The 21,961-nt window shown below is 42.4% G+C and overlaps 1 protein-coding gene across 1 annotated transcript in view; it reads right to left on the minus strand.

Annotated features, from left to right (window-relative positions):
• Positions 1–21,956, minus strand: part of LOC108645269 — a 31,671-nt gene extending 9,715 nt beyond the window's left edge. The window contains exons 1-12 of the mRNA XM_031897251.1: positions 21,879–21,956; positions 20,017–20,220; positions 12,694–13,064; positions 12,246–12,399; positions 9,869–9,943; positions 9,319–9,419; positions 8,913–9,016; positions 3,501–3,605; positions 1,215–1,247; positions 681–719; positions 277–324; positions 113–148 (exon numbers count right to left, since the gene is read on the minus strand). Of these exons, the coding sequence (XP_031753111.1) occupies positions 113–148; positions 277–324; positions 681–719; positions 1,215–1,247; positions 3,501–3,584 (240 nt within the window). The 5' untranslated portion in view covers positions 3,585–3,605; positions 8,913–9,016; positions 9,319–9,419; ... (3 more) ...; positions 20,017–20,220; positions 21,879–21,956. The remainder of the gene's footprint in view (positions 1–112; positions 149–276; positions 325–680; positions 720–1,214; positions 1,248–3,500; positions 3,606–8,912; positions 9,017–9,318; positions 9,420–9,868; positions 9,944–12,245; positions 12,400–12,693; positions 13,065–20,016; positions 20,221–21,878) is intronic.
• Positions 21,957–21,961: the final 5 nt, after the last annotated feature.

The following is a 21,961-nucleotide window of genomic DNA, read 5'->3' on the forward strand; positions in this document are numbered from 1 at the left end:
ACACCAGCACCAAAGTCAGTGGTGCCTAACTAATTGCCCCCCATAATGAATCTGGGTTTTATATTATTTGAAACAATTTTTTTTGTATTGTGAACATATTATTTCTTCTTACCTGACAGATCTCTGTATCAGGGGTTAGTGGAGTCTCCTGGTTAAGAAAGAAGAAAAAAGATGTTGCACAATGAATGATTTCTGTTGTAAAGAAGCTAAAACACAAACTTGCATGTAATATAGGGTGATTTTTATTTGCCCCTGCTCCCCCTCTCTTGTATTTACCTGGCAGATGTCCGTGCCTGACTCCAAATTCTGCTCTGGTCGCTCCTCCTAAAAGGGATAAAATAAGTTATCTGATCAACTTCCTATAACCGTGTAGTTCAGTATCTAAATTGCACCTTGTATAAAGCAAAGTCTCTCAACTTCAGAAAATCAAACCCGGTGTCCTGGCGGCCCAGTCCAACCCTGTAGAAAGGGCTTGGAACTTGGCTATGGGGCCTAAACTGAAGAAATCTAATCTAATAACCACTGCCTAAGAGAACAGAACTTTGGTAATGATAGTAATAATAGTAAAAAGGCCCGAGAGGCAAAATGTTACTGGGCAATGGGACAGTTAAAGGCAATTCAACACTTAAGGAAAGCTAATAATATACGGACTGTATGATACCAACTCCTTTATTACTTACCAGGCAGATGATGTTATTGGGCTCTATAGTGGGCTCCTCCTGTTTGAGTGATAAAAAGTTGGCATTACTTTATGGAATGAAAGTGTCATGTATAAATAAATGCAGGGTCAGATTTATCGTGATGATAATACAAAGGCCAAAGGCTATCCCTTTGCCAGGAGAGAGAAAGTAGATTTCATCATCAACAAAGAAAGGGGTTTTAACAATAACAATAATAGATTTCTTATATGGGTCATCTATGGGGCTGGTAAAGGATGATACTGCAGCTGAACTTAAATATGAAACAGGTTTAAAAGTAGTTTTCAATTATTATTTTTATTCAAAAGAGAAGGGGTGTGGCCAACTATATATAAATTAGCTTTTATCTAGTTGTTTTCTACTCGACCAGTAAGAACTGTATATATATTGGTGCAGCTTCATCAAGGCTTTTGTGCATACAAATCTATAGGCAGGGGAATAACATGACTTTGATAACACAAATAGTTAGGAAAATGGTGTTTAGGAAATGATGTTGCACAATTCTTCTCTGCTTACCACAACAGATTGGATGGAATGATCTGTTCTTTTCTAATGAAGAAAAAGAAAAAATTCTTATCACAAAAAAATACATGAGCAAATAGAAAAACCATAATTAAACTGATCTGAAATCTGATTGGCTCCACCCAGTTTTTCTAACATTGGACCACAGTCATATTGTAAAAAGACACCCTGGTTTAATAGTGTCAGAATGGCAGTAATTTAAATTTCCCAGCTGAAAGTCAATGAGCGACATCTGATTGGCAGTTGGTGACTCCGCCCACTTTTCTAACGTTGGACTGCAGTTACCCAGTGACTAACACTAAAAAACTTAGGGACCCTGGCATTAATAATTAAAGAATGGCAGCAGTTCAATTTTAACCTTTAAAGCTGATTTGTGATTGGCGGTTGGTGAGTGGGCCCACTTTTTCTAACATTCATTAAAAGTCACCCAGTGACAAACTGTGCAAAGTCTTGGCACCCTGGTATAAATAGCGTGAGAATCACAGCATTTTATATTTAAAACAATAAAATTCAATTCTGATTGGCTGTTGGTGGCTCCACCCATTTTTACTAATTTTGAACTGCAGTCTCCCAGTGACTTAAGGTGGCCATACACGAGCAGATCCGCTCGCTTGGCGATGTCGCCAAGCGAGCGGATCTTCACCCGATATCCCCACCTACGGGTGGGCGATATCGGGGAGCATTTAGGGGAAAAAAAAATAATTCGATCGTTTGGCCCTGGGGCCAAACGATCAGATTATGTGGGCGGCAATGGGGCAGTCGAATCGGTCCAAGGGACCGATATCGGCAGCTATAGTCGGCCCGTGTATGGGGACCTTTACTGTGCATAGTGTGGGGACCCTGGCATTAATGCTGCGAGAAAGGCAGCAGCTTAAACATAAACTAATGACATTTAATGGGTGAAATCTGATTGGATGTTGATGGCTCCACCTACTTTTTCTAACCTTTAACTTTAGTGCCGCAGCACCAGCTGTGATAAGTTTGGGAACACTGGTGTTAAATGTGTGAGAATGGAAGCAGGTTAAATTCTCCCATTGAAAGTTCATGGGTGAAATCTGATTGGCTGTATGTAGCCCCACCCACTTTCGGGCACTTGGTCTTCATTTTTTATTATTTGTAGTTATTTGATTATGTAAATTTTTGTTCAGAATCTCTCCAGCTTGCAGTTTTGCCAGTTATCTGGTTGCTAGGGTCCACATTACCTTGGCAACCAGGGAGTGGTTTGAATGTGAAACTGGTACATGAATAGGAGAGGAACTGAATACAAAATGTAGCAATAACAGTAAAAGTGTAGCCTCACAGAGCAATCATTTCAAGGCTGCCGGGGTCAGTGACCCCCATTTGAAAGCTGCAAAGCGTTAGAATAAGAAGAGGGCAAACAAACAACGAAGACCAATTGAAAAGTTGCTGAGAATTAGCCATTCTATAACATACTAAAGTTAATGTCAAGATGAACCTCCCCACTTTGAGGGTTTGGTGCAAAAACCAATGTAACCCAGTGTATCCCCTGTACTGACTCATATAACAGATAGGGCTCATTCTGATTGCTGGCAGCACAATACACACATATAATCCGGCGCAGTCAGGGGCTTATTATCAGCGTTCCTATTTTTCCCCCAGATTCAAGTTTATTTGAACCAAAAACTACAAATTTAAATATTGTTTATAAAAATTCACATTTAAAAATCCCCCCCACAAAAAACTCGGTTGTAAAAAGGCTGGCATGTAATAGCCTGCAAGGGCATGCAGGAGTTAATGGCGGCTGTCCTAGTCAAGATTTTAACTGTTTACTGAATTTGAGTTTTTGCTACACATTAAAAATGACGCTAAAATGACAAATTGGAGGTATTTGGTATCTGTTCAGTATCAGGAACTCAGGTTCCATTTCCATTGGTCACAAACAGAACAATCTTTAGAGATCATCACTAGTTATGAGCGAATCTGCCCCATTTTGCTTTGGCGAAAAATTAGCGAAACTATGGAAAAATTTGTGAAAAAGGAGTGCCATGAATCTATTTTTCACGTGATCGATTTTTATGTGACCGTGCATATACTGACATGACTACGCAATTTTTTGGCGCGACCGCTACTTTTTGCAGTGAAATTTCACTGGCGTCTCGCTAAACAATTCACCAATGGCGAAATGCAGAGATTCGCTGTGGATCCGTGCCTGGTGAAAAAATGTGCTCATCACTGAATTTAAGGACAAGTTTGTCCCTCGGTGACGTTACCCACAGAATGAAATTTATCATGTTACAGTAGAGAAAATGAAGTCCTTACCTTGCGAAAGCAAGAAAACAATTTGCAATTGCGGAAAGGATTCCGCAATCGGCTTCGAATCGCTTTCAACATTCGCGAACTCATGTTGATCGCACAAATGTCTTTCTATGGACACAAAAAGAAACATCATTTTAGTAATCCCAATACTGTCTTATATGTACACTCCCTATATATATATATATATATATATATATATACACACACACACACACACGCATACACACACATACAAGTACAAGTATATATATAATGTACAGGTATAGGAACCATTATCCGGAAACCCATTCCAGAAAGTTCATAATTACACGAAGGCATCTCCCATAGACTCCATGTTAATCAAATATTTCTAATTTTTAAAAATAATTTATTTTCTCTGTAATAATAAAACAGCACCTGTACTTGATCCCAACTAAGATATAATTACCCCTTATTGGGGGCAGAACAATCCTATTGGGTTTATTTCATGGTTAGATGATTCCCTTTTCTCTGTAATAATAAAACAGTACCTGTATTTCATCCCAACTAAGATATAATTAACCCGTTATTGGGGCAGAACAATCCTATTGGGTTTATTTAATGGTTAAATTATTCCCTTTTCTCTGTAATAATAAAACAGTACCTGTATTTCATCCCAACTAAGATATAATTACCCCCTATTGGAGGCAGAACAGCCCTATTGGGTTTATTTAATGTTTAAATGATTCCCTTTTCTCTGTAATAATAAAACAGTACCTGTATTTCATCCCAACTAAGATATAATTACCCCTTATTGGGGGCAGAACAATCCTATTGGATTTATTTAATGGTTAAATGATTCCCTTTTCTCTGTAATAATAAAACAGCACCTGTACTTGATCCCAACTAAGATATAATTACCCCTTATTGGGGGCAGAACAATCCTATTGGGTTTATTTCATGGTTAAATGATTCCCTTTTCTCTGTAATAATAAAACAGTACCTGTATTTCATCCCAACTAAGATATAATTAACCCGTTATTGGGGCAGAACAATCCTATTGGGTTTATTTAATGGTTAAATGATTCCCTTTTCTCTGTAATAATAAAACAGTACCTGTATTTCATCCCAACTAAGATATAATTACCCCCTATTGGAGGCAGAACAGCCCTATTGGGTTTATTTAATGTTTAAATTATTCCCTTTTCTCTGTAATAATAAAACAGTACCTGTACTTGATCCCAACTAAGATATAATTACCCCTTATTGGGGGCAGAACAATCCTATTGGATTTATTTAATGGTTAAATGATTCCCTTTTCTCTGTATTAATAAAACAGTACCTGTACTTGATCCCAATTAAGATATAATTACCCCTTATTGGGGGCAGAACAATCCTATTGGATTTATTTAATGGTTAAATGATTCCCTTTTCTCTGTAATAATAAAACAGTACCTGTACTTGATCCCAATTAAGATATAATTACCCCTTATTGGGGGCAGAACAATCCTATTGGGTTTATTTCATGGTTAAATTATTCCCTTTTCTCTGTAATAATAAAACAGTACCTGTACTTGATCCCAACTAAGATATAATTACCCCTTATTGGGGGCAGAACAATCCTATTGGGTTTATTTCATGTTGAAATGATTCCCTTTTCTCTGTAATAATAAAACAGTACCTGTACTTGATCCTAACTAAGATATAATTACCCCTTATTGGGGGCAGAACAATCCTATTGGGTTTATTTCATGTTGAAATGATTCCCTTTTCTCTGTAATAATAAAACAGTACCTGTACTTGATCCTAACTAAGATATAATTACCCCTTATTGGAGGCAGAACAGCCGTATTGGGTTTATTTAATGTTGAAAGTATTCCCTTTTCTCTGTAATAATAAAACAGTACCTGTACTTGATCCCAACTAAGATATAATTATCCCTTATTTGGGAAAGAACAATCCTATTGGGTTTATTTTATGGTTAAATGATTCCCTTTTCTCTGTAATAATAAAACAGTACCTATATTTCATCCCAACTAAGATATAATTACCCCTTATTGGGGGCAGAACAGTCCTATTGGGTTTATTTCATGGTTAAATGATTCCCTTTTCTCTGTAATAATAAAACAGCACCTGTACTTGATCCCAACTAAGATATAATTACCCCTTATTGGGGGCAGAACAATCCTATTGGGTTTATTTCATGGTTAAATGATTCCCTTTTCTCTCTAATAATAAAACAGTACCTGTATTTCATCCCAACTAACATATAATTACCCCTTATAGAAGGCAAAGCAATCCTATTGTTTATTTAATGTTTAAATAATGGTTAAGTAGACTGTTGAGATTCAAATTATGGAAAGATCTGGAAAACCCCAGGTCCCAAGCTTTCTGGATAACAGGCCCCAAAGGGAAATAATGGCATGTAGGAGCAAAATCAATTTCCCTGTATTTTCACACATTCTCACATAATTACAACATCATTACTGTCGCTAAGGCCGCAACAAACCAGTATTAAATTGATTATATTTATCCATGTTTTCCCCTGAACCAAAAGAGCTCTACTCACCTCAGTTGCCTGACAAAGACTGAGCCAGTCTGAGCTGCTGCCCAACACTCTGGCATTGTGACATCACAGTTTAACTGCCACTGAGAGATTCATTCCATTGTGACATCACAGGTGCAGCCAGAGGAGAGAAATCTGTATCAGCAGCTCAGATAATGACTGTTGGCTTCAGTTAATTTCCAATAAGCTGCAGTATAAAATGCTTTGTTTTGTTGCTGTGATGAGCGCATGTTTATTGTGTAGCCATTCTCAGTATAGGGAATGGGGCCATTACAACATGTATAATATATTTCTATAAGGAATGGTACAGAGACTCGCCCATTATTGTATGTAATGTATATATGTATAGGGAATGCAGAGTTGCCCTGTACCTGATATTCACTGAGTTAGTAGGAATCTCTGCTAATTACACAACAATCCTATAGTTTCAATATTTAAATGTATTTTAGTGCACAAGTATCCATAGAGAACGTGCTGTTATTCTATGTGCATATTATGTGCTGTTATTCTATGTGAGTATAGGAATTGCTGCCATTATAGGATGCAGATTAAATCAGCATAGGGAATGCCCCACTATTAAATATATAAAATATCAGCATAGGGAATGGCACAGTTATTGTATGTAGGGACAGTACAACATCCCCCTTCAAAATAAAAATCTCTGTAATTATTATTATTATAATCATTCCAACATATTCACATCATTAGCGTCATTAAAGTCACACCGTACCAATATTAAAATGATTATTTTTATCCGTGTTTTTATCTGAACAAAAAGAGCTCTACTCAACTTAGTCGCCTGACAAAGACTGAGCCAATCGGGGCTGCTGCCCAACACCCTGGGACTACCAATGAAACATTTTCCCTTAATTTCAAGCTTTGCTGAAAGTGTTAAGTTAATCTGCCATGTTTTGCTTTGTGTCAAAATTTGCAATTTGCTGAATTGCATTGGAGTCAATGGGAAGCCCAATTCACATACGTTTCGCTTAGTATACTCTCTGCTACACACATGCCCTACAGTGCCCTACTCCTCCTACAGTTTTAGACTCTCCACACTTCTTTGCCCTATAGCGGAGCAGTTTGCTTGTGCTTTTCTAAGCTTTTCTGGGGATTTTTGTAGTTAACAAGTTGTCTAATTCCAATATGATTCTGTGGCTACTAAAGCAAATAAAGTGCTGTCTTGTATAAAAAGGGCATTGACGCAAGGGATGAGAACATAATTTTGCCTCTTTATATGAGTATGTGAGTGAAGTTTTGGGCTCCAGTCCATAAGGCTAATGCCACACGAGGCGTAGGGCTGATATTTTCGGCAAGTGCAAAAGCACTTGCTGAAAATTCTGCCCTATGCCTCCTACATGTGCCTGCACCCGAATGAATGAGATACGCTCAGATGCAGGCAAATGTAGCCGAAATACGCATTAAAACGCGAGACTTTGCATTATCGCGTGTTTTCATGCATATATCGGCAACATGTGCCTGCACCCGAGCGTATCTCATTCATCCGAAAATATCCGCCCTACGCCTCGTGTGGCATTAGCCTAAGAAGGATATTAATGAGCTGGAAAGAGTGCAGAGACTGCAACTAAACTGGTAAAGGGATGGAAGGGTTAAACTATGAGGTTAGACTGTCAGGGTTGTGGTTGTTTCCCCTGGGAAAAATGTACTTGCGAGGGGACATGATAGGGGGTGTTCTTTTTACCCATATAACAATCAGCGCACCAGAGGCCCCCGTATAGATAAGGGGAACAGTTCTTCCATTTGAAGCAGCACAGGTGAGTGTATAGATAGGTCAGTGTGGGTCTGTATGTGAGTGTATAGATAGGTCAGTGTGGGTCTGTATGTGAGTGGATAGATAGGTCAGTGTGGGTCTGTATGTGAGTGGATAGATAGGTCAGTGTGGGTCTGTATGTGAGTGTATAGATAGGTCAGTATGGGTCTGTATGTGAGTGGATAGATAGGTCAGCATGGGTCTGTATGTGAGTGGATAGATAGGTCAGTGTGGGTCTGTATGTGAGTGTATAGATAGGTCAGTATGGGTCTGTATGTGAGTGTATAGATAGGTCAGTATGGGTCTTTATGTGAGTGGATAGATAGGTCAGTGTGGGTCTGTATGTGAGTGGATAGATAGGTCAGTGTGGGTCTGTATGTGAGTGGATAGATAGGTCAGTGTGGGTCTGTATGTGAGTGGATAGATAGGTCAGTATGGGTCTGTATGTTAGTATTTCCAAGATGGGGAGCTCTTTAATCATTACTGCTATTGAGATGCTGAGCCTTTATGCTGGTGCAGTAAGTAAAGGTATGGGATACCTTATCCGGAAACCAGTTATCCAGAAAAATTCCAAATTACGGAAAGGCCATCTCCCATAGACACCATTATAAGCAAATAATTTTAATTTTATAAAATGATTTACCTTTTCTCTGTAATAATAAAACAGTACCTTGTACTTGCTCATTAATCCTTATTGGGGGCAAACCAAGCCTATTGGGTTTATTCAATATTTAAATTATTTTTAGCAGACTTAAGTTATGGAGATCCAAATTACAGAAAGATCTCTTATCTGGAAACCCCCAGGTCCCAAGCATTCTGGATAACAGGTCCCATACCTGTATATACAATATGGCATTTTAAGCCATTTTTAGTTTTAGGGTTTAGTTCTCCTTTAACATGCTACCTACTGTGGGGAAAAGCCCGAGAGCGGAACTGCACAAGCAGATATAAATTAGCCCTGGAGCCTGCCCTAGCTGGGGATTTACTGACTAGGCCGGATAAATACCAATCACCATTTAAAATAACACTAGCACTGTTCACTGGGTTATTAGATTGGCTTGGGTCCCATACATGTAAATATAGTTTAATCAGCAGCTTAATTAGGCAACAAAATGGAACCCACCTCTCTCAGTTGGTGGTCCTGGTGCCCCGAACCTGTAGCCCAAGGGGAAATCCATAATCAAATAAGGTCACACACACCAAAGCTCTCTCCTGAGGTGGAGCAATCTGAAAACATAGAATGAAAGTTGAGTTTACAGGTCAATAAGCTATAAAATTGCTTTATATTTCATATCTCTATGATGTCTGTTTCCATCCAGTAGGCTTGGGTGCTTTAACGCCACACTGGATCCAAAGAGAGTATGTTTTGGTAAAATTGGGGCTCTAAATTGCATTTGCTGTGGGGCCCAGTAATTACTGTAGAAGGCCAAAGGCTGAGTGCTTTTATAACTTTTATATATAAGTTAAATCACCAACTTAAATCCCCTCTTTCCCCCTATTGTGGTGAGATGAACTTGCAGATCATATACCTGTTCCGCAGGATCTGTGGATAAATCTTATGCAGGGACACATTAGCGCACTACCGCCGGGGGTTCCAATCCGCTGGAAGCAACGTTTGTATACGCTGACGCTGGAGAGAAGTATTAGGTATATAAGTAAATAAGGAATAGTCTCTTTGGATCCAGTGTGGCGTTAAAGCACCCAAGCCTACTGGATGGAAACAGACATCATAGAGATATGAAATACCCATTTTATATGGTGCAGCTGTGCCAGAACCTTGTCATGGCAAACGATACAGGGCTTGCCCATGGGCACAACACTGCCACTAAGGAATATGACACCGTTCTTAGTCTCTTTGCAAAAATTGAGTATATTTATGTATAGTTTTGCCTACGATCAAGGGAATGAATTAGAATGTATTGCTGGGGAGCAATATGTATCAAGCAGGGGAGCCTTGGTAAATAAAGGACTGTTACTACTCAGGGGGGCTGGATTATATTCCAATGACTAAAATACACTATGAGAACCAAGTATCTTGTCGGACAATGAAGGTCACTAAGTTTTCCCATGAATCCTTACGTGTTTGTAATAGAAAGAACACTCTGATCTTGGCACGGGCCCTGTCTCTTCAGTTATTCGGGGCTGTTTCGTTTTCTGTGGAATGAAGAAGAGACATATGGCTATTAAGCTGGCCATACACGGGCAGATCCGCTCGCTTGGCGATGTTGCCAAGCTAGCGGATCTTCACCCGATATCCCCACCTATGGGTGGCGATATCGGGGAGGCATGCGGCAATGGGGCAGTCGGTTCGGGGACCGCATCAACGAGCCGATGCTGGAAACCCTAGGCCCAGAGGCTTAACTACAGAGGCAGCAGGCCCTGTGGTTGCAAGGGGGGCAGTAAGGCCCCAAATTAATAAACATTTCAATATGTTTTGGCAAAACTGGGGCTCTAAATTGCATTTGCTGTGGGGCCCAGTAATTACTGTAGAAGGCCAAAGGCTGAGTGCTTTTAGGTCATGTGACAAGTGCCATTGTTAAGGATATAAATAACAGAATGTTCATGCCTTATGCATGGGGGGGGATGCTGAGAGGGAGCTGGAGGAAGTTAAGGGGGAGCTGGGGAATGCTGGGGAGGACGCTGGGAGGGAGCTGGAGGATATTGGGGAGGATGCTGGGGGGAGCTAGAGGATACTAGGGGGGAACGGGAGGATACTAGGTGGGAGCTGGAGGATGCTGGAGGATACTAGGGGGGAGCTGGAGGAAGTTAAGGGGGAGCTGGAGGAAGTTATGGGGGAGCTATGGGATGCTGAAGGATGCTAGGTGGGAGCTGGAGGAAGTTAAATGGGAGCTGGGGGGTGCTGGGGAGGATGCTGAGAGGGAGCTGGAGGATGCTAGGGAGGAGCTGGAGGAAGTTAAGGGGGAGCTGGGGGATGCTGGAGGATACTAGGTGGGAGCTGGAGGATGCTGGGGGGAGCTGGAGGATACTAGGGGGGAGCTGGAGGATACAAGGTGGGAGCTGGAGGATGCTGGGGGGAGCTGGAGGATACGAGGGGGGAGCTGGAGGATACTAGGAGGGAGCTGGAGGATACTAGGAGGGTGCTGGAGGATGCTGCAGTGGGGAGTGGCCCATAGTATGGGGACACTGAGGGAGGACCAGCAATGTTTTAGGGGGCCCAGGGCTGGCTAGCAGTGTTTTATGGGGTCCCTGCCCTGGCATCAATGCAAAACGTAACACCTGGCTACCAATGTTTTAGGGGGGGCCTGGCTACCAATGTCTGTGTGTTCTTTGTACTGATGGGACTTCATACAGCTCTGGTGAATTTCTGACTTTTGAGAAATGGGTATTAAAGATGCTGAGGGTCAATATGTAGCATGGGAAGCTTGTGCTACACTGTCCACTCCACCTGGCACCATGTGTAATATACGTCTGCAATAGGATTCACTGACTTTATCTTGGGCAGCCTGAAGTTTATTTCTTTGTTCCAGCTATCCCACATCCCCTACAACAACAATATTCATACTGAATGCTGCCCTCTGCCTGGCCTCAGCAGTCTCACTCTTATTACATCCCACAGGCCTCCTATTGTGTTATAGTCCCACTCCACTGCAACTCCAAGAAGCCTGTACACATTTGGCCCAACAATCCAGGGATGATGTCAATGAGGTGCCTGGGAAATATTTGTCTCACCTTGCTCCGCACATTATGTGGGCCCTAAGGTTATACATTCTATAATTATTTTATTCTATTAAAGGGGAACTCTACCCTAATACAACTTAAGCTGGATCGTTCATTCCATCCACTGACGTTCAGTGCTGAATCGTCAGATATGGAGATAGAAACAAGAGGGATTCTACCTCCACCTGACGATTCAGCCCTAAACGCAGATTTTGTTTGGGTGCCTTCAACGCTGCCCGAGCAAAATCTTTCGTCCCGCCCAATCAATGAGATGACCGATATCTGAAGCTTTTGCAATATCCGTCGTCTCGTCAATCCGCCGTACACGCACCGAATATCAGTGCGTGTATGGCCACCTTAAGCTGTGGAGAAGTTGATACAAAGTAACATCAATGTTTTAGTCCCCCCTTCCCAGCCAGGATTTTAAATTATGCAGAAGAACTTTTTTGCAGTTGGATTTCAGCATTTATTCAAAAGTTTTGAAGGGACAGATTACAGTTACAGGTGTATTAGGTGTTTCTGTGTTGTTCAGAAGCCAGAGTTCCCTTTATCTACTGATCGAATCATTTAGAAACCCATCCCCAGTGACGATAGGGTGTACGTCCTGTAGGGATTGTCAGTGCTACAAATGATACCCTTCCCCAGCCCCTGCATAGCATAAGTTACTCTTTATATCCCCATAGTCCACTGATGAGCTGCATCAACGCATCAGCCAGGTCGGAGGGGTGTGTCTTTTATAGCTGATCATGTGGTTAAAAGGAACAACTGTCAGTCTTACACTGAACCTGGCCTTTGGTAGCCGTTGCTTGAACCCGTGTCCAGTCATCTTCTCATGATTTTTGGAGACAGTTCTGGATGAACCTTCGGAACATCCTGCAGGTCCAGAGAGGTCAGACTCTGTGTAGACGGGCTTCGACTTTTTATGCCAATAGCTGTAGGAATGAGAGACACTGTATATAAAGCAATTTCATTACAGAACAAATGAACAGGACAAATGATGATATGTGCTGGGTAATTTTCCGGAAGGAACCCCAGTTGGTCACTGCCTCTATCAGGCAGGACGCATTATTATAATAATAAAATATATATATAATTAGACTAAACCAATACTTACAATAGTTAGAGGCTTGTCTACAATGTAAGAATTACCACAAAATGACTTCACATATAGAAAATTTATTAGGACCAATCTGAATAGCAGTTCATTATATGTCTATATATTATACCTTCGGTAGAAGATAAGGTTCGAAGGGAGGGGGCTTGGGAATGTTTAAGCCCCGACAAGCCATAAAGGCTCTTCTTGGTCAGGTCAATGGGAGGGGAGGCATTTCCAGGACTGGTGATGGAGGAAACACTCTGACAATCTGACTCCACATCTGTTTTTGTTGTATCATCTTTGGAGCTTGACTCGGGACTTGTAGTCCAAAAGCTAGAACCTTTTTGGCCATTAGATGAAGGTGCAGAGGTCACCCATGGGATCCCAACTCCTTTCTTATCCCTTTGAGGCAATGACACTGATTTTGTTGTGCTGTTTTGCTCTGACGAATGGGAAGACAGGGATTCGATGCTTCCTATGGGGGTGCTGGATGGGCTGCTGCTGTAAGAATCAAGGAGAAGAAAATCATCTTAAGGCATGAAGCAAATGGATAAAAACTCACAGTTCATTCAACTGCACTGATATCTCTGGGCTGTTATTATGTATACTACAATGTCTGCACTCGATATTCTTCGAGATTTAAAATGAAGGGCCTGATATGAATGACAGTGACAATTAATGGTAATGACTAGAGGCACACCTACGTATTGGGCATTTCTCTGTAGGAGACATAAGGGTTGATTCACTAAAGTGCGATAAAACGAGCGCTATTTATAGCATGGGTTAAAAATTTTATCGTGTCTTATTTTTCGCGTCTTAACGCACGATTCACTAAAAGGATACTTGCGTTAATATTTTGCTGTTCTATTTTACTTTTATTTATGGTGTGGTAATGCAGAGTCCTATTTCTATCTCCCTACATAGTAGCTATCTATGGGCCGTTTAGTGCAGAGTATCGTGTCACTGTGCAACCTTTTTGTGGCAAATTTATCAAAATGCGAGCTTAAAGGAGAAGGAAAGGCTAAATCACTTGGGGGTGCCAAAATGTTAGGCCCCCCTGTTAGGAGAGAACCGCACCGGGCCGGGGTAGCTGCGAGCGTTTCCTTCTTCCTTGTAAGTGCGCTTGCGTAGTAGAGTGAAAAACCAAACTTTAACAAAAAAGTCAACTTTTTCACTCTACTGCGCAAGCGCCGGCCCCGGGATTATGCCGGCAGAAGGAACAAGGAAGCGCTCGCTGCAGGTACCCCCGGGCTGGTGCGGTTTTCTCCGTCACTTGGGGGTGCCTGACATTTTGCCACCTCAAGTGACTTAGCCTTTCCTTGTCCTTTAAAGCTTAATGCATAAAAACCCACGTTCCTAAGGGATTTATTAAATGGTGAAAGTTCACTAGTTGATAAATACACTTCTTAAATCCCATAGGAATTAATAGAGCGTGGGTGAGTTTTTAATGTATTAATTGTATCTGCCCCATGTGGTTACATATTTTATCTCTGCATAAGATGTAGGGGAATATCCAACAATATCCAACATTCAAAAGTTATAAGGCAGTTGACAGGCAGATCCCCAGCCAATGGCTCGTGAGCGACATACTGCTCCCCACCCCCTTTGATGTTGCTCCCAGTCTCTAGTGCCCATTTTTAAATGTCTGGCTTGGAGGAAAGCAGAGCTGCTGCGGGCTAGCAGTCGACATGGGGCTACCAAATAGCCAATCCCGGCCCGTATTTGACTTCCCCAAATAACTTTTTTCATGTTTTTGTGGCGCGCCTACACCTTTTACACCTGAATGTGGGCCACGAGTAAAAAAAGTTCAGGATTTAGTTAGTAGTAATGTACAATCCACATCTGGAAAAACAATGAAAACTTTGGATAACTTCTCGTTCTATGTTATTCCCTTAGTTGCTTCTCTTACATGAACTAAATGCATTTCACTCACAGTCAAAGGAAAGAATTGTGATTTTAAGGCACATGTGCGGGTTTAAACGATGTCATAAACTCTGCATCTGCATGTTGGCGTTCTGAGTTTGTGAAGGGAGGGAAGGCAGCATTTACTAGATATGTAGGGGTCATGTTAACCTGCATGTCAGGGGGACTTAGCTACATGTGGGTCAAGGTCCTGCAAATACCCCTCCTACCTTTGATGTCACCCAACGGGGACGGATTAGGCTGCGATATCATTAGTGCTAGATTACTGCTGTTATGCAGTGACTTATTGACATAATAAAAGACTATAGTTAAGGATGCTAACATTATTTACATTTTAAATGTAAGCAGCCACAGAGTTTTGACACAGAGCATCGAGCATACACAGTTGGAAGCAAAAGTCCGGGTACTCCTTGTCAAATTACATATTTAGTTGGTTTTCTAAGTAAAAAGTAGAAGAAAACTACAGGTATGGGATCCATTACCCGGAAACCCATTATCCAGAATGCTCCAAATTACGGAAAGGTCATCCCTCACAGTGGGCTAATCCGACTGGGTGCCCTAGGCAACCTGGCTGGCTTGGTCGCCCCTGCACCCACCCCCATGTAGTAATTGTATGATTTCTGCAGGTTTGTACAGCCTTCCACTTGTCCGGTGACAAAGGAAAAGGAAAGTCATTTTGGCATTTTACTGCCAATTGATTTGCCACATTGGTGCCACACAGAACGCTATATTTATTCTGCAGAATGCTTTACCAGACTTGAGTAAACAGCCCTAGAAGCTTTCTCTGTTTAAGATTGCAGCTGCCATTTAAGCTTGGTCTTCATAGCTTCCTGCTTACAGCTCTAGCCATTATAGCTCAGATTACACATTCCTAAGGGTGGGGGGAGCAGGACAAGGGAGAGAGGAGAGAGCTGCACAGACTCCGGCCCCCAGAATGAAATAGTCAGATACCCTAAGAACATGTTTATATAGAAGAATTGGTGCAGCATTACTGTAAGTGCTTATGGCTGTATTTACATAGACCTTCTTGATAAAGCTTATTTAGTTTTTACCTTCCCTTCTACTTTAATAGCCATTAGGGGTTCTCGCCTGCTGACAAGTGCAGAGATAAAGTCTCCGACACCCCAAACTTTGCATTGTCACAACAACAGAGGATTTGAAAATGAAGTTAATTGATACCTCCAAAACAAGTCAATACAGTCTGTAATATCGTCAAGAAATGGTAATTAAGGGCAAATATGGAAGCCAAGGCAAGGTCTTGTACCATTGCTTGCACAAACATCTTTATGGAAGAGTCAGGAGGAAGCCTCATCCCAGATGTCAACATCTAAAATAAGCCAGAGGCCTTATGGAAAGAAGTGCTGTTGACTGATGAACTAAAAATGTACTCTTTGGCAACAATCACCAAAGGTTTGAATATGGGATGGATCCATTATGCTTTGAGGTTGTGTGGCAGCCACCGGCACAAGAAAGACTGTGTAGGGGGGTAGAATGGATTCCTCTAAATATGAGCAAACTCTGGATGCTAATGTGTCCGTCAAAAGCTGAAGCTGAAAAGGGATCTGGCTCCTACAACAAGACAATGACCCTAAACATACCTTAAAAGCAACCATTATCTACTTGAAGAAAAGCAAATTGAATCCTGCCCCGTTCTGTCAGTTTCCGCCTGCTCCGTCATGTCAGTATCTGCCCGCTCCGCCCTGTCAGTCTCCGCCCGCTCCATCTTGTCAGTCTCCGCCCACTACGCCCTGTCTTGTAACTGTCCCTGCCATAAGGACTGACCTTCCTATCTCCCTCTCAGAACCCTTTTCCCCTCGTTACACAGCTCTTGATAGTAAATTAAAAAAATCCCCCCAGCTGCCGCCAGAGAGTTCCTGTGGAAATCCTGGGACAGAGCTAAGGGGTTATGCGCCTGCGACATGCGAAGGTGATGTCATGTACAGTCAGAAGCCACGCCCAGGGTGGCACCAGACCTAAATACAGCCTTGGGTAGATCTTAAATATGCAAGTTGGACCAAGACGATTTCAGGATAAAAAGTGATCCCCAAGAAAGAGAGCAACTCCCTACAACTTAAATTGAAAGGCTTTATTTTGGATACTGAGCCTGAAGAAGGGACTGCAGAGGTCAGGAACTTTGCTTTGTCATCTGTCCATATAGTTTTTTTTTTTTTTTAAAGGTTTATTTTTCTGAGTATGTAACAATACATAACAAAATACAACATAATACTTAATAAAGCAGGTTACATAATGAAGCAAGAGTTTGGTACATTTATTTCACATTTCCAACATATTTACTCATTATTGTGAGATTGAGTCTGGCCTTGGTCTTTGGCATTAAGTTGAGGATGGCCCATGTCAGTTGTTTGGGGGTCCGTTGGACTCGCACCACATGCCCCAAATTTTTTCAAATTTCCCGTGTGCCCCTCTAGTTTCATAGGTGAGTTTTATAAGAGGTAAGGCAGTGTTGATGAGCTGGTACCAGAGTTCGAGTGTCGGAACGCTGTTGCCCATCCACCTCATTATGATCGCTTTTTTGGCGTAGAATGTAAGGGACCTAAACGTTGTCCTAGCTGCATTAGTGGGGAGTATGTCTTCCACCGTGCCTAGAAGGCAAGTTATTGGATTAAGCACATTAGGTAGCGCTAGTTCTGTTTCAATGGTGTTCATCACTGTGGACCAGAACTGCGCAATGGGGGGGCAGCTCCATATTAGATGGAGGAAGTCTGCTTGGGGGGCTTTGCACCTTGGGCAGCAGTCATTAGGTATTTTACCAAACTTGTGAAGTTTGTTAGGAGTAATGTACAATTGGTGTTATACCTTGTATTGGATCAGCCTGTCCCGTAGTGAAATTAAGAACTCATAGCAGCTATCTGTGGCTTCCTCCCATTGTTCTGTTGTTAGGTTAGGGATTGAGGAGGTCCACAGTGTACGGGCTCGTTCGAATGGTTTAACATTGGGTTCCAAAAGGTGTGCGTACAGTCTGGATAGGAGTTTGGGGGCTGTAGGTTGGTGTAGCGTTATTTCTAGGTTCAGTGTAACCAGTGACGGGGTGAGAGTTTGAAACTGGGCCTGGAAGGCATGTCTAAGTTGCAAGTATCTAAATAGATGCAGCTGTACCTGAGGTTCTTTGCTTTGCAGTTCTTGATGTGTAGGGAAGTATGCACCTTGTATTAGGTCTCCCAATTTTTTTATCCCGAGTCTTGGCCAGACTATAAAGTCAGGTAGGTTCTTGAGGTGGGGGAGCAGTGAGTTTCCCCATAGAGGCATGTAGGGGGATAGGTGGGGTGGTGAGTGGCCCAGAAGTTTAAGTGCCGTTACCCAGGCTTTGTGAGGGGTCTTAAGGGAGTCTGGGAGGGGTCCCCCATCGGTAATATGCCTGTAGGGAGAGTTACACAAGCCTTCTATGGAGTCAAGAAGGGAGGCGTGTAGAGCCGTGTTGGGGTTGTATGGGTTGGGGCAGAATTGCCACTGCAGGTATGATATTTGGGAGGCCAGATAGTATAGAAAGAAATGAGGGAGAGCTAGGCCTCCTTGTTGAAGCGGGGCCGCTAGTCTTTGCCACGAGATACGCGGCGTTTTGTTTGCCCATATATATGGTATTATTATGGTATTGAGTTTGCGGAACAGTGCGCGTGGAAGGGGATATGGCGTGGCATGAAAAACGTACAGAAGTTTAGGAAGGAAGACCATTTTGAGGAGATTGATGCGCCCCCAAAGTGTGAGTGGTAATTTCACCCAGGTTTTGAGCGTTGAGGCCAGTCGATCCATCAATGGGTCAAGGTTCAGTTTAGTGAACTGTGTGGGGTCTGAGTGAATCCATATCCCCAGATATTTAAAGGATTGGACCCATTGTAATTGCATCCCAGGTGGAAGAGGGACCGGCGGTATGTGGTCTAGGGCATATACTTGGGATTTGTCCCAGTTGATTCTGAGACTGGAGAAGTTGCCAAAGTTTTGAACCTCTTTGAGGAGCGCAGGAAGGGATTGGGCCGGGTTGGCTAAGTACACTAGAATATCGTCTGCAAATAGCGATACTTTTTCGGATATATTAGCATATGTAAGACCTTGTATGGTGGGGGAATTTCGTATGAGTATGGCCAGGGGTTCGATGGCAAGAGCAAATAGGGTGGGAGAGAGAGGACAGCCTTGGCGTGTTCCTCGAGAGAGGTCAAAGGGTTCTGAGATGATGCCATTGACCCTAATTTTTGCTGTGGGGTTTCGGTATAGCAGTTGGACCCATTTGATAAAATGTTGCCCAAGGCCAAATCTTTTCAAAACCTCCCACAGGTAGGGCCATTCAACGGAGTCAAACGCTTTCTCCGAGTCTAAGGAGGCAATGACCCTCGATCCTATTTCTCTGTGAGGTATTTGTAGATTTGTAAATAGTCGGCGGAGGTTTATATCCGTGGCTCTACCCGGCATACACCCAGATTGATCTGGGTGGACCAGATCTTCTATCACTTTGGCCAGCCTGTTTGCTAAAACTTTGGCCAGGATTTTGGCATCAGTATTGAGTAAAGATATTGGCCGATAGGAGCCGCACACTGCAGGGTCTCTGTCAGGTTTAGGGATGACCACAATTAGGGCCTCAGTGAAGGATGGAGGTAGGGCTCCAGTGTCCCACGAGTCTTGGAGTGTAGCTAGGAGGTGTGTGGGGATTTCATCTATCAACTCTTTGTACCAATCCGGTGGTAACCCGTCGAGGCCGGGTGTTTTGTTAGGGGGTAAGGCCTGTATGGCTTGTTGTACCTCTCCTGGTGTTATGGGGAGGTTGAGCCAGGCTCTTTCTGCTGGGGGGAGGGAGGGGATGGGAATTTTATCTAGGAATTGTGAGAGTTGGGTTTTAGTGTAGGAGACCTTGGATGTGTATAAATTTCGGTAGAATTTGGCAAAGGTGGCTGCAATCTCCCGGGAGTCGCTTACCGTTCTCCCTTCTAGAGTTTTAATCCTTGGGATGGCCGTAGTGGTGTGTTGGGTTTTAGCAAAGTAGGCTAATACTTTGCTGTTTTTATCTCCCTGGTCATATATTCGCTGGGAACTGTATAGGAGAACTTTCCTAGTTACTGTGGTGGATTCTCTCTCCAGAGCTGCTTTAGCTTCCAGGAGGAAGGAGTAGGTGAGTGGGGAGGGATTAGCAAAGTGCTGTTCTTGGGAGTCAGCTAGCCGTTTCTCTGCGGTTTTGATCTGTCCATATAGTTAGACAATAAAACTTATAACATTTGTGCCACGCTTGCTTTTGTTTAAGTTTAAGTTTTTTTATTTATTAAAATGAAGTTAAAAAGGTGCCTTGATCTTTTCAACTCACATGATATTAGCTTAAGGTATCATGCACTTCACATTAACACACCCCAACAAGGTGTAAAACAATATTAAACACTCCATACACCAGACAGACACTTGTTAAGGCCTAGTTTGAGCTTCTCACAAGTTAAAAGGGCCTTTAATTGTATAATCCGCACCCTCAGAAGAGACAAGTAAGATTCACCAATTCTCTCAGTGCTTGCTATCACAAGAAGAAATAATCACTTACCTCTTGGGTACCAACATTTAAAGACAAGCTCCCACACTTGCATTTCCTGATGAAAGTTGTTCTTCCTGAAGCAAGGTGCTTATTGGGCTAGTAGTACATCAAACCACTTGCCCAGAGTGACTTCTTAGCAGCTGCTTGTTTTTGGTAGGACAGAGAAGCTTAGGCAGGCTAGGTTTAAGTGATATAGAGTCTCTGCTGGTCACCCTTATGTGATATAAAAATTGGGGGCAACTGGTCACTTTTAGCAACTTCCCTTTTCAATGACTTTGCAGAGCCTGTGATCTAAGTAGAATAACTAGCTTGCAGACTTTATGTTCTGTCCTCCACAGACTTTAACAATGGAGCTTGGAGGAGTTATTCAGCTGGCAGGCAATGGCAGGGGCCTCTACTTTTTTGGCCAAAGGCCAAATGTGGAGATATGTAGATTATATAGTGAATAAAGTATTGTAAAATATAAGGATATTATAAGTCACCAAGGAGGCCGAGGTGACTTCTAATATCCTCATATTTTACAACACAGGGTACTTTATTTATTATAATATACAGTTTTTAGTAAGTCACGTGGCAGAAACTACTAAGGATGCACGGAACCCACTATTTTCATATTCGCCCGAATCCTGAATCCTTTGTGACACATTTGGCTGAATACCGAACCAAATCCTAATGTGCATACGCAAAATAGACTCCAGAAGGGTGTTTGCGTGGCAAAAAGTCAAGTGATTTTAAGGATTCGGATTTGATTCGGACGAATCTGAATCTTGCCAAAAAAGGCAGAATTTTGCCCGAATCCTGGAATCGGCGCATCCCTAGAAAGTACATCACTAAGCTCCGATTATAACTGATGACATCCCTAAGCACCATAGGGAAATGACTAAACTGTATAACTATATGTGGTGGAATAAGGGGTGGATTCTGCCTGCCCCACCTTTATTCTGCCCGCTCCTAATTTGCTGTCTGATTTGTTCTGAAGGTAAATTGCCAAAATTGGGTCCTAACTGCAAAGACGGGCCTTCCAGAATTTTGCTACTGGGTGGAATTGTACACAATGTGACCTAGTCAACCTTTGTATTGGCAGCTTTTTTAATCTTAAATCAAAGGAGATAAAGTGACTACAGTAATACCACATGCTAAAGCTGGAAAAACAGCCAGGCAAATTATAGAGGCCTTTCTGCAGTGTCCCAAAAGCCTTGCAGTAACTCTCCCCAAACCTACTATCTGCCTTGGGTAGTGCCGGCTCTCTGCTTAGCTGTTGCCTACCTGCTTTTCTGATATATGTAGCACCTACCTTCCCCTTCTCAGTCCCACCAGTGGATAAAAGCGCTAATGAAGCAGTCAGAATGATGTATATGGGCAGTTATAATCTATGTGAGGGGCCTTTTTGAAACAATGTAGAAACTGGCCTGCCTTATGCCCGGTACGTTATATGAATCAGGACTGGCTGGAAGCGGGTTATCTGTTAAAAACTATAGGCGTTGCAGTCCATATAATGGAGGCAATGTGAAAGCAAGAGGCCCTCTAACATGGTGTGGGGAGCATATGATTCCCACATTTATGTCACAGTAAATATACACGCAGAATAACTAAATACAGAATAGGTGCAACCATATCTGTTTCTGTGAAATAGTTCATAAATCAGGCCCTTCTCTATCCCCTTATTCCCCTGAATGACAGCAGCCCTAACCAGAGATGTGACCCCATAGAACTGTATTCCCAGTGGGTCAGTGTTTCAAACATGGCGGCCATACCTCATCTTACATTAAACTGGTATGGCCATACCGCCTCACTTTTACAAAAGGATTTCTTAATCCACCATATCTTTTCTATTTACCCCAGCCCTAAAGAGCTGATGGCAGCACACACACCTATCAGGAGCCACTTTATTCTTCCCTCCGTGTGCCCTTCTTACCCAGTATGTCACTACAAGTCCCCCCCCCTCAAACAACTC

The sequence above is a fragment of the Xenopus tropicalis genome, chromosome 2 (assembly GCF_000004195.4).
Source record: "Xenopus tropicalis strain Nigerian chromosome 2, UCB_Xtro_10.0, whole genome shotgun sequence".
Classification (NCBI taxonomy): domain Eukaryota; kingdom Metazoa; phylum Chordata; class Amphibia; order Anura; family Pipidae; genus Xenopus; species Xenopus tropicalis.